This window comes from Equus quagga, chromosome 4 (genome assembly GCF_021613505.1).
Source record: "Equus quagga isolate Etosha38 chromosome 4, UCLA_HA_Equagga_1.0, whole genome shotgun sequence".
In the NCBI taxonomy this organism is placed as follows: Eukaryota; Metazoa; Chordata; class Mammalia; order Perissodactyla; family Equidae; genus Equus; species Equus quagga.
In genome coordinates this window covers 22,945,195-22,958,028 of record NC_060270.1, presented here as the reverse complement: position 1 = coordinate 22,958,028, position 12,834 = coordinate 22,945,195, and the positions used below count along the sequence as shown (strand labels likewise).

Here is a 12,834-nt window from a genome sequence, read left to right as displayed (position 1 = left end):
GATCCCTTTTAAGTTCTGACATTCTTCGATCCGTTCATCAGGGCCAGTTCTAGGAGAATATGTTAAAGAGGTAGGAGTGAAAAGGACAGCAAAGCTACAGCCTTCGATGTGGATGAGGACCACGGAAAAGACAAACCCCGTGCTCGCTGATTCCCCCCGGAATATTTTTTGTTAGGCGGCGTCGTGGACACCTTTGCTCCGCGCTGATTGGCTTGCGGCAGGGGCCTCGCGTTTGTCCAATATGGCGGCGCCCAGTGGCGGTGTGAACTGTGAGGAGTTCGCCGAGTTCCAGGTGATGGGGTTTTCCTCATGTGACAGACGCGTCCCTCCTTTTGATCCCGCACCATATTCTTGCTTCGACCTGGGAGGGAGTGCGAACCAGTTGCGGGAGAAGCGGGCAACTCAAGGTTCCTTCTTCGAGCCATTGGAGGTCATGGGGGCGCGGGCTTGGCCTTAAGGAGAGAGGCTGCTCCGCGGGACTCATGGTTCTCCCGGCGCTGCCCAGGCCTTGAGTAACCGCACTGGGAAACTCTGGGTGGTTCTGCGGTGGTAGAGCCGAGCTCGGGCCCAACGGGTAGAGGTTGTAACAACCTTTTAGCCATCCCCGAACTCAGTTCCTAGGCTGTGCCATTCCCCTCCTTTAAGTTGAGCATTTGTAGGACAGAAGAAGGTGAAGGAGAATTTATTTATTTGATAAAACAAAACACTTGGTAGAAGTTTTACTATTTTGGTGGGACAGAACGTTGGGAGCCTTGGAAGAGTCATTAATTCTAATACCTGCTCTGGTGCTGCTGTCTTCCTAATCATTCGAGAAGATGTAACATTTAAGAAAAAGGCTGTGTCGTGTATATATTCAGTCACCGGAAGTCTAGGGCTAATTTTTAACCCTAGGAATTAAAGAACAGGGATCTGAATTTTGACCACGTTGCTATGAAAGTTATCTGCTCCAATGTAGGCATAAATGTGCTGCAGTGTAGGTAAAGAGTTAAGAAATCATGACCGTACAAATGTATTTTTAACTAAAGATTTTGAAAAATTACTTCACATATCGTTGGCCTATCTATAGTAAGCTTTTTGCTTTGAGCCGTTTTGTAGGGAGTGGTATTCTTGAAGATAACCTCAACAAACTGAATTATTTGACAAAGATTTGGCCAAAGAAGTTTCTGTGGGGTCTTTTCATCATTTCTTGCAACCCTCTTCACCACTTCAGCTGCTCCTCAGATTAGATCAGCACAAGAGCAGCCGAGTTCAGATGTGATCAAAGTGCTCAGCAAATACAAATAAAAACTTTAAAATAGCAGAAAGACTTGGAATCTAAAGTAAATGGAATATTTAAGATTAACTGGCCCATTTGTGGCCTTGGTCTTGTCACATTAGTACTGTGGCTTGAGTTCATGAGCTCAGATAATTGAGCAATGGTAGCCTTAAGGTTAATCAGAAAGAGCCCTGGTTAGGGAGTTAGATGTTCTGGGTTCTAGCACTGCTTCTGCTGTTAACAGCTTTGAGACCTTGAGTTCATCACTCAACCCTTTCAGGAATTAACTTTTGAATCTGTAAAATAAGTAACATTTAAAACTCCTTCTATCTCCATAATTTTTTGAATCTCTAAAACCAAATTTCAAAAGATCTCTTTTAGCTGTTAAAACATCCAGCAGTACTTAAAGAACACTTTGATTTTCCTTCTGGCAGGTCAGGTAAGATGTTGTAAGTGGGGTAAAAGCTAAACTGTCTTGCAGAACCATTCCATTCACAGAGATAATGTAAATAAAAAGATCATAAAATGAGTCTCATTAAGGAAACCTGGGGGAAGTTTGTAGATAGTTTCTTTAGGACTTTTCCAAATCTGTGGTTTATAACGGAAAATATCCTGGGTTAAAAATCAGAAGATCTCGTTTTCCAGGGCTGGCTTTGGCCTATCATTTAACCTCATTGTAAATGAGTGTAAGAACATTTGCCCCTGCTGCCTCAGAGGCACATAAACGAAGGCACTGTAAAAATGTAAAATTTTAGTATAACATTTAGGCTTCGACGAATTTGATAAAATTATAAACTGTGATTAATTGGCATACTCACAAATAATTAAAGTTTATATTTTTTTAAAGCTATGAAACCATTACATTTTAATGTAAGTACCCTAAATGTGAAAAGCACTGCAGTGAATATTGTGGAAGAGAAATGGGAAATCATGTATTTTTTATTGTAAAGATTTAGATACATTTTTTAGAATTTTATTGTGGAGATGTTCAAACATTACAGAAAAGTTGAGAAGATTTTACAGTGAACACTCATACCCACCGTCTAGATTCTACAGTCTGATTTGTTATACAGTCGTGCGTCACTGAACGCATAGGATAGGATAGGTTCTGAGAAATGTGTTGTTAGGCGATTTTGTCATTGCATGAACATCATAGAGTGTACTCACACAAACCTTGATGGTATAGCCTACTACAAAGTGTACTTACACAAACCTAGATGGTATAGCCTACTACACACCTAAAGCTAGATTGCCATCTCATCATGGGTGTCCTCACTTGGCGTCTGCATGCAGAGGGAGAGAGATCTCTGGTGTCTCTTTCTCTTATAAGTACACCAGTTCTATGGGATTAGGGCTCCACCCTTATGACCTTGTTTAACCTTAATTACCTCCCTAAAGGCCCTATCTCCAAATACGGTCACGTTGGAGGTTAGGGCTTCAGCATATGAATTTGGCACACAGTTTAGTTCATAACAGATACCTGCCAGGTACCAGGAGCTTGGGGAGACCCATTGGATGGGATATAAAACAAGGAACTTAATGTAAGCGGGGATATGAAACGTGTTGAAGATACTGAGAATTTGAATACAATAATAATTCAGAAAGAAATAAATCAAAAGATAGTAATTGAGTTGGGCCTTAGGTGGACAGGACCAAGGGAATTCTAGGTAGAAGGAACTATATATAGGCAGAAAATCTTATGTATTTGGGAGAAATAGCAAATCAGTATTGCTGGAATTGAGGATTTACACAGAGGCACATTGGGATTATACAAAAAATTGGAACCAAATTATGGAAGGCCTTGAATGCCAAGTGTGAGATTAGGGAGTCATTTTTGAGCAGAGGGGGTGAAATTATCAGAGATGCTTTAGGAAGCTTCATCACTACTGCCGTGGTCTTTGTTCATGCCCTATAGTTTTTGCAACTAGCTTTGCGATAGCCCTCCTTGTCTGCAGCATTCCTTTCTCTAATATATCCCCTCTTCAATCTGATCTCCATAATACTCTGGCTTCATAGTGGTGTCTTCTAAATTTTAGAATCTGAACCGTGCATCTGATTTCAGGCTTATATGACCAGGTCTAAACTACTTAACATGGCATACAGGATCCAATCCCAAAGTGCCTCTCCCTAGTTTTATCTCTTACCTCTGTCCTTATTCATACATGTTTCTCTCTTCCCAGCCCCACCACCTCCAACATACATTTCAACTCTGCTGTCCAGCCACATAGGCCTACTTTTCCCTAAACACATTGTGCTCTTTGTCATTTCTGTGCTTGTTTTCACGTGTTGCCCCCTTGAAATCCTTTCTTCCTCATCCTGAGACCCAGTTCATATTTCACCTGAACAAAATCAACTAAGTATTTCTTCCCCAGAATGTTTGGGTTTTGGTATTTCTGTTAGAAATATTTTTTCATTTATACACAATTGATTTTGAGTTGTATGGTAATTAGGTACAGACTAAATAGACTATTTTCTAGCGTCAATGATGTTTCCTTTTGCAACATGCCCAGCTGCTCTCTGTTCCTGTGCCTGGAGCTGTTGGGTGTTAGAGGACTCTGACAGTTTCAGGCAAGTCTGTATTTCTGGCTTGGGGGGAGCACAGCTTGAACATTGCTATAAAAATGGAATTCGAGGAACCAGGTCTGTCTGAAAAGAGCACCATGTGAGTGAGATCTACTTCTGGGTACCTTCAGGCAGAGGGTGAGGAGAGGAAAGGTTAAGACATTCTGGATCATTCTTCGAAGTACATTTCTATTTTACTGTCATATAATAGACCTTTTACCACTCCCCCAAATACCCTAAAAGCTGCCCAAAATAATAAAAGGAATTTTCCTAAGGATTAATCTTAGGAATGGAGTATAGTATAATTGTAGGGACAACAGAAAGTTTTCTCTACCCTTCCTTACGACTAAATATGGGCACTCCTTCGGAAGTGAAATTGCCCTCCAAGAGGATGAGATTTTCACCCCACAATTACAGATAAGACATAAAATGCAATTCCAAGGTAAGTACCTGAAGAATTTTAAGGGGTCAGCTAAAATTAGAGATTCATGATATATCAGAATCTCTTCTTGTTTTGAGGAGGATGAAAGATAGGAGAAGTTGAGACACTATAAAATTTGGGGAGTTATCTTTTGCTATACTTTGACATTCAGAAACTGATTAGGGTTCCAGATCCCATACAGAGACGTAGTGTTCAGACAGCCACTGAACTATGTGTATTTCTGTATTATCTCTGTGGGCTCGTGTTGCTGTTTTTGTGTATGATGTCTGCTCAGGGGCATCTTCTGTATATTTTCTTGGTGAATTTGTGAGAGGGAGAGGGGATGTCGTTGGAGCTAGGCATCAGATATGCAGCCAGTAATTCCTTATGAATGATGCCTGTGACTTAACAGCAGCACTTTTGTGCCTACATTAACCTTCACTTTCTTTCCGTCTGTGAGGGTCACCCAAGCTTTTCGCTAGACCCTCTGGGAGTTGCCTTAAGAGCTCTGGCACTTTTTGTGCTATAAAGAAATGTGTGCCTAATGAGGTAGTTAGAGTTCTTTTCGTTCTTCCTCTGCAATTGTGAAAGAAATTCCTTCCTGAATCTCATTCCCCCTTCCCCCTTATCTTTAGCTTTTCTAGTATCTTTTCTGTGACATTTAAGAACAGCTCATAGTTCTCAGCAATCCCTAAACAAGTACATTATCAGCTTTGAGATTGCCACTATGTTTTCTCAAATTGAGCACTGTCCAATAGAACTTTCCATGATGGTGGAAATTTGTGCTGTCTGGTGTTGTAGCTACTAGCAACATGTGGCTCTTGAGCACTTGAAATGTGGCTAGTGCAACTGAGGAACTGAATTTTAAATTGCATTTAATTTTAATTAAAATAATTTCATATGGCTAGTGTCTACTATATTAAAAGACAAGCTCTAGGGGCTGGCCTGGTGGTGTAGTGGTAAGTTCACGCGCTGTGCTTTGGCAGCCTGGGGTTTGCAGGTTCGGGATCCCTGGGGAGGAAAAAAGAGGAAGATTGGCAACAGATGTTAGCTCAGGGTGAATCTTTCCCTGCAAAAAACTTAGAACAAAAACCCAGTATTTAATTGTTTCCATGGTCTCTGTTCTCCATTTTGTGGTCTACTCTGACCTCACCTATTACCACTTTTCCCCTTACTCATTCCCAGCCCACTTGCTGTCTTTTAGTTCTCCAAACACCCCAAAATTTATTCTTGCCTCATAATTTTTGACTTATCTCCCCAGATGCTCTTTTAGTTGGCTCGTCCATATCATTCGGCCTCAGCTCAAATGCTGCGTCCTCAGAGAGGCCTTTTTTGATTTCCCTGTCTAAAGTATTAGCCCCTCGGCCACAGCCCACTAGGTGTTTGCTCTTCATCCCATTACCTCAGTTTGGTTTCTTTTTTGTAGTACTTTTCAGTACCGAAATTATCTTGTTTATTGGGGTACTTGTTTATTGTCTGCCTTCCCCATGAGAATTTTGCTCTGTAAGAGCACAGACATTTTCTGTTTTATTGACCACTGTGGCCCTGGTGTTTAGAATGGTGCCTGACACATAGTAGACGTTGGTAATTTTTTTTTTCGAGATTGGCCCTGAGCTAACATCTGTTGCCAGTCTTCCTCTTTTTTTTTTTTTCCTTGCCAAAGCCCCAGTGCAAAGTTGTATATCCTAATTATAAGTCATTCTAGTTCTTCTGTGTGGGATGCTGCCACAGCATGGCTTGATGAGTGGTGTGTAGGTCTGCACTCAGGATCTGAACCAGCGAACCCTGGGCCACTGAAGTGGAGCATGCAAACTTAACCACTTGGCCATGGGCCACCCCGGTAAATATTTTTTGAATACAGAGTGAGTTAATAAATGAATTAACTCTGCGGTACTCTCTATAACTGCTGCATGTGTTTAAAGAAGAAAGATTGCTGAGGACTCACCGCCAGGGAAAGCTTCATCTAAAAGATATAATTTAAACCTTGGCCTCAGAAGATCAGTTTGATTTAGATATGGGAAAAGAAGAGAGAGATTTTAAAGGAGCGTTTTTTTTTTTTTAATAGGCAAGTTGTAGGAGGGAAAGCTGGCAGGGAAGGTTCCTGTCTGCTACTTACCTAGTTTTTGACTCCCTAAATAGTGCTGTCACCATTCATTTGGAATTTACCACTTACAAAGATTATTTATAGTGGTGGTTGCTCTAAAGTGCTGAGTATGTTGAGATTATTCCTTAAGAGTTCCAGTTTAGGGGCCGAGTGGTTATGTTTGTGCCCTCCGCTTCAGCAGCCCAGGATTTCACTGGTTCAGATCCTGGGCACGGACCTAGTACCGCTCATCAAGCCATGCTGAGGCAGTGTCCCACATAGAACTAGAAGGACCTACAACTAGAATATACAACTATGCACTGGGGAGAAGAAGAAGAAGGGAAAAAAAGGAAGATTGGCAACAGATGCTAGCTCAGGGCCAATCTTTAAAAAAAAAAAAAAGAATTCTAGTTTACAGGGAATGATAATACTATTGACAAAAATAGAAAGATACAAGAAGAGAGGCTAAGATAGTGAAGTTGGTTTTAGACCTGATGTTTGCCTGTGTTGTATTAGTCTAAATTATGAGCCTTCTAACAAGCTGTTTTACTTTTAGGTTGGGATCTGGAAAGGGCTATTAAATTACTAAATTATTAAATTACTAAAGATTAATAGACTGGTCAGAACAGAATCTAGACTGCAGGCTTAGACTGAATGACCTGAATGGTTATTACAATTGCAAACAGCTAAATGTTCATTATTAGGGAAGAGGTCAAATGAGTAGTGATACCTCCATAGGGTAGAATATTTGTGCAACTATTAAAAATGTCTTCAAGGCAGTTTTAGTAATGAGGACAAAATGCTCATGGTACAGTGTCGTCAAGCAGGACTTTAAAATGTTATATAGTACCTCAATTTATAAAAATATTCCTAGGTATGTGTAGAAAAAACTAAAGGGACATCTTGTAGTATTAATAATGGTTAACAAGGATGATTTTTATTTTCTTTAAAATTTTTTTCTAATCTTTCTAGAATGATTGTGTAATACTTTAATCATAATAAAAGTTTTTATTTTAACAAATGGATTAAGAAAGAATTAAGGAGTAGGTTTCAGTCATGGATTTAAGTTTGGTAAAGGAAAGAAATAGGTTGATATGTTGAGGGAGGTAGAGGATCAAGCAAAGTTGCTTTTAGTACACATTAATATTGAATGTTAACTTATTGTATGTTTTCAATAAGTATATTCCTAGTATTATATACTTCTATTTTCTTGATGATTTTTCAGTGATCATACTTTGTTTTGTGGGGCAGGTGAGGGAGGGAGAATTTAAGAAACAATTGAAAAAGAAAGAGAAGGGTATACTGTTAGAAACTTTTTCTAGAATTCATGTTATCTGGAGATAGAACGTAGCTGATGCCCAGCATTTCTCTAGTGACAAGTGAAAAGAAGTATTGTAATGAAAATGTGGGGAGAAGGGGCTATGCTGTGTGGGTACACTCAGCAGAGTCTTCTAAGTCCCCCACCCTTTTGGTACTATTTTTCTTTTGGTTTGTTTTTTGGGAGTTGGAGCCTTTTTCAGGGGGAAGAGATCCTTGGGAAATGTGAAGTAAAAAGGTAAAACCAATGTCTACTTGTTTGACCAAGAAAGCCACAAAGAGACTTAATTCCCTTTCTAGCAGTGTGCTTTGTTTTACTTATTTTTGTTACAAAAATAATACACAATTATGGAAAAAAACTAAAAAAAAAAGCCTAAAGGGTATAGATTAATTTCTGCAAGTTAAACACTATTAATAGTTTCTTGTATAGCTTTCCAGAAGTTTTCTATCTAGCACCACACTTTAGAATGATAGACAAAGGAATAGAGCAAGAATTTTGCTGGATTGTTTTGGCCAATTTGAGGTAATCAAGTTCAGTAGAACCCTTTATTGGCTGTATGCTGGAGACAGAAAGAGCACACTATCTGCTAAGCACTGTGCCTGCAAATAGGGTTTAAAAATGAATAAAATAATCTTTGTCCTTAAGGTAATCACATTTCAGCAAAGGAATCAGAGTTGGTGCCCATTGTAGGAATTACTATTACATAACCTCCTATCATTCTTGTAATAAAGATTTTCCTGTGGTTGTAGTATATTTGGTGTGGTTTCCCCATTCCTAACTTAGAGAGTTTAAAATATCCGAGAGCTTTATTTTTTTGTTTAAATGCTTCCTTTTTATCACTTAACCTTCCATGCAGGTTATTCTTCTTTTATTTTTAATATGTATAGGAATTACTCAAGGTGATGAGGACGATTGATGACAGAATAGTACATGAATTAAACACTACGGTTCCAACAGCTTCCTTTGCAGGGAAAATTGATGCCAGCCAAACCTGTAAACAACTTTATGAGTCTGTAAGTGTATCTTTTGAGTCTTTCTTTTATGCTTCTGTTATACCTTCTTTGCAGATAAAATAAGAAAGCAATCGACATATAATTATACTGTGGATAAAAGAGTGACATCTTTATGTTTTCTTGCTCATACCTGAGGCTGTGTGTAAGTCTTGATTTGGTTTCTACAAACTAAGGAAAATACGTGATCTTATGCACACGTGTGTGAAGAGACGGTTCTAAGGAAGGAGAGCAGTCGGGTTTTGGCCCCCTCGTGGGCAGCCTTTAACTAAGGAAACCTCATGCACCAAAGAATGAAGGAGAGAGTGAAACAGTTAAGTAAAACATACCCTCCTACGTGAAACCAGAGCAGGGGCTTTGAGTGAATCAATTGTAAGGAGCCAGATAGCTGATATAAGGAGGAATTAAACCTTTCACACCTTCTCTCCTTCTTTTCTCCCTCACTCCTCAGGAAGGGGAATAGAAGCATTTGGCGGCTGGAAGAGAGGAAAGGCTTTGTTTTCTCAAGTAGATGTTTTTTCACTGCCTCTTAAAGATTTCCTTTATTTCTCTTTTAATTTCCAAAAGCAAAAGGAGATAATGATGTAGCTAAGTATTTTTTTATAGTTTACTTATATCTTTTCATTAATGAAGCTGATGTTGAAATGGCATTTCCTTTTCTTAGGCTTTACCACAAGATTACTATTTGGACTCATAGTTTTGTAAAGAAGGTGTTACTTAAAACCTGAAGTTCATTCCTCAATTACGAAAATAAAATCAATTTTGAATCAGTTTATTCATATCAATTAAATGCAGAGCATTAACTGCTGATATTTTTGTTCTGCTTTTATGTGAAAGTACATTATGTTATTGAGTGGTCAGGTATTTCGTGTGGCTGGAGGAAATTGCAGGGTTGTGGGCTTTACTGAGTGGAATCCGGTATTGGAAGTGCGGTGCGTGGGTCCACGTCCTAGTTTGTTAGGGTATTTGACATTCACTGAGTTTCTTTGGGTAGCTCTGTCTAAAGAACTAAAAATTTACCAACGTTTTAGTGACTCCCCCCCCGCTACTCATAGTCCCCATACTACCTGATAATGTATTCAGTTGTTTCCATTTATACCCTTTTGAGTAACCTAGAGGTTTATGGTGTAGTGGTTAACAACCGGGATTCCACATCTAGATCCTGACTCCTCCCTCTGCTACTTCCTAGCTAGGTGACCTTGAACATGTTACATAACCGCTGCCTCAGCTTCCTTATTTGTCAAATAGTATCATAATAGTACCTAGTTGATAGGGTTGTTAGAGGATTAAATGAGTTAATATGAAGTGTTTACTGTACTAAATGTTTTACATGTAACCTCTTGCTGCTCCTGTTATTGTTGTTAGCAGTAGTACTAGTACTAGTAGTAGTAGTAGCAGTATTTTTTATCCCTTTGTTGAACCAGGATAACCTTGCCTAGTTCATTTGGAACCTTTCTGTTTTGGATATTCTTGTGTACATGTTTGGGTTTTTCTCTGTCTGTCTGTATCCTAGAGGGATCCAGCAACACAAACATTATGTAAAGGATTGGTTATCCAGAAGCTTTGAGCCAGGGATCAGGCCTGCAGCAGAGTGCCCATGCTAATAAGTACCACTGAGTTCCCTTAAATATTGTCTCGGTTAAGAAGTGGAACTCTAGGGCCAGCCCCACGGTGCAGCAGTTAAGTGCACACATTCTGCTTCGCCAGCCCAGGGTCCACCGGTTTGGATCCTGGGTGCAGACATGGCACCCCTTATCAAGCCATGCTGTGGCAGGCGTCCCACATATAAAGTAGAGAAAGATGGGCATGGGTGTTAGCTCAGGGCTGATCTTCCTAAGCAAAAAGAGGAGGATTGGCGGCAGGTGTTAGCTCAGGGCTAATCTTCCTCAAAAAAAAACAAGTGGAATACTGTGAAATGTCCAACTTGCTATGGTCACTCTGACTTACTTTAGTCCCTGACCCTTCCTTCTACAGCCAGTGAAGGAATGTTTGCATTCTCTAATGATAATAACGTGTTCGTAGGAGATGATCAGCAAAGTTATTATGAAGCACTAATTTTAGAAGTTCTAAACCTTAAAAATATACTCTTAGTAAAAATAAAATAACTTCAATGAAATCCCCTTATTAGAGCATATTCCCTTCAATCTATGAAATTTTTCTAGCTCTACGTTGTTTATCATTTATTCTCAAGATAAACATAAAAGTCAGTACTGAACAGTAAGAAGTCTGTGAACTTGGAACAGTGCTTTGCAAATGCAAAACTATTCTTGGTGTCATAATGATTGATTTAGGCTAAGTTTGAAAAGTATCTCTTTAATATAATGAACTTTTGGAATATATGTTTAAATGGTCTGCGTCCCCTTGCATCCTTTTGTCAGAAGTTCTGGAGGAAGATTTAAAACATAAAAAAGACCATGACAAAAACTTATAATTTTTGTTTTGTTTTTAATGATAGTTAAATCAAGGGTCATCGTCAGGGTTCTAAAACAAATGTTTTAGATGTTTGGGAAATCAGAATTTAATTTAGAGTTAATTTACAATCAACTTTTGTTCTAGAAAGAAAAATACCAAAAAACTATAATCAGAGAAACTGTTTGCCTTATATTTTCCTTAAAGTCAAAAAGCATTGTTTTAAAATAATGATTAAAAGATAGTAAGTGAAAATTTTGGACTAAAAGAAGTTTTCAGAGTTCTGGTACACTAAAGTAACACTAGGAAGTCCTAGGTACAGCCCCTTTAGACTACTTTTGAATCTTTGTCTTGCCCCACTCCAAATGCCTTCATTTCAAAATTGCTTGCCCCAAATCAAAAGAAATATGGTTGTGATATGGTTATTGTTCAAGATTTTTCTCCTTTAACCAAAGGCCTTGCCTTTTACCTTACTGAGTTTCTTAATAAATTTTATCTCAGTTCCTTTGATAACAACTTTATATATAATCAGAGACAGTTCTCGTGTGACCAAATCCTCAAGCATCTGAATTACTAATGAGCTAATAATCCTGGTTTAGTGCTGTATATTTCTCTGGTGGGCTCATGTCACACAGTCTGTCACTAGTTACAGTCGTCCTCATTCCTTTGACATACACGTGCAGAAGTCCATGCATACTCCTCTTGTATATGGGTCTTAATTCTGAATTTTGCTGAAGGATGGTCATGAAAACCAGACAGAAAGAATTGATGATATAAAGTAAAAGATGATTTGCCCAGTGATTTCTGTCCACGTAGGAGTGGGTTCACAGTGGGGCTGATCTGAAGGAAAAGTAAGCAGGTGAGGATAGGACAGTGGTCTGTGGCTGGAAGTGTCTCCACAGGAGAGGGCCGTGTTCAAGAGGAGGAGAGCAGAGGGAAGCCCAACCAAGGAGGGGGGACTGGTGAGAGACTGGAAGTCAAATACTGAACATTTTCATAAAGGGCACACAATTTGAATTTGACTTTAAAATGCAGACAGAAAAATGAGAATGTTGTGATGCATTTCTAGTTGGTGCTCATGCTGTTTCACCAGTTGCTGGGGGGTTAGACAAAATATTAAAGTGATTAAATAGCATCTGACATCTGAGCAGTGCATTGATCATGTTGCCCCTAAATTTTAGAGGTAGAAAGGATGGTAGTGATTATTTACTCATAATCCGTAATTTTACAAAAGAGGAAACTAAAGCCTGGAAATTTTAATTATTTAGCCAGTCTCACACAGCTACAGGGAGAACTTCTTAACTTTGAAGATGGTTCTTTTCTTTTCTGTTTTGAGAAGAGTAGTTCCCTACCCTCAATGGCTTCTTTAATTTTCTGTAATTATACCTGAAGAGGTAACAGAAGCAGCATATTACCCAATGAAATATGGACCTTGAGGCTGTCCTTGTGAATCTTCAATGTTACAATGAAAAAAATTAGCATATTAGAGAAATTGAGGTGGGGTTAATGGCTATTAGGCAGTTTAATTTCCTTCTTTTCACATTGGTATGATTTATAATTAATGCACTTTTAGTATTGCACTCTAGAAGTGCAAAGGTTTATTCTTTCTTGGCATTTATTGGACCAGTAGTTCTCAACCACTGGGTCCTGATATGATCATTTAAGAGATGTATTTCAAGTAACTTATGAAGAATGCTTATAGGATGGCTAAGTTAGTCCTATATTTTATATATATATATATATATATATATATATATATATATATATATATATATA

General features: G+C 38.8%; 1 protein-coding gene across 2 annotated transcripts in view; it reads left to right on the top strand.

Annotated features, from left to right (window-relative positions):
* Positions 1-225: 225 nt before the first annotated feature.
* The window catches only part of MIX23 (mitochondrial matrix import factor 23), a 22,035-nt gene continuing 9,426 nt past the window's right edge, over positions 226-12,834 (top strand). Inside the window, exons 1-3 of one of the 2 annotated variants that reach the window (XM_046659879.1) lie at positions 246-292; positions 3,766-3,823; positions 8,527-8,652. In XM_046659879.1, the coding sequence (XP_046515835.1) occupies positions 8,542-8,652 (111 nt within the window). In that variant the 5' untranslated portion in view covers positions 246-292; positions 3,766-3,823; positions 8,527-8,541. Of the gene's footprint in view, positions 293-3,765; positions 3,824-8,526; positions 8,653-12,834 lie in introns of both variants that reach the window. The other variant, XM_046659878.1, reaches the window with a different exon arrangement.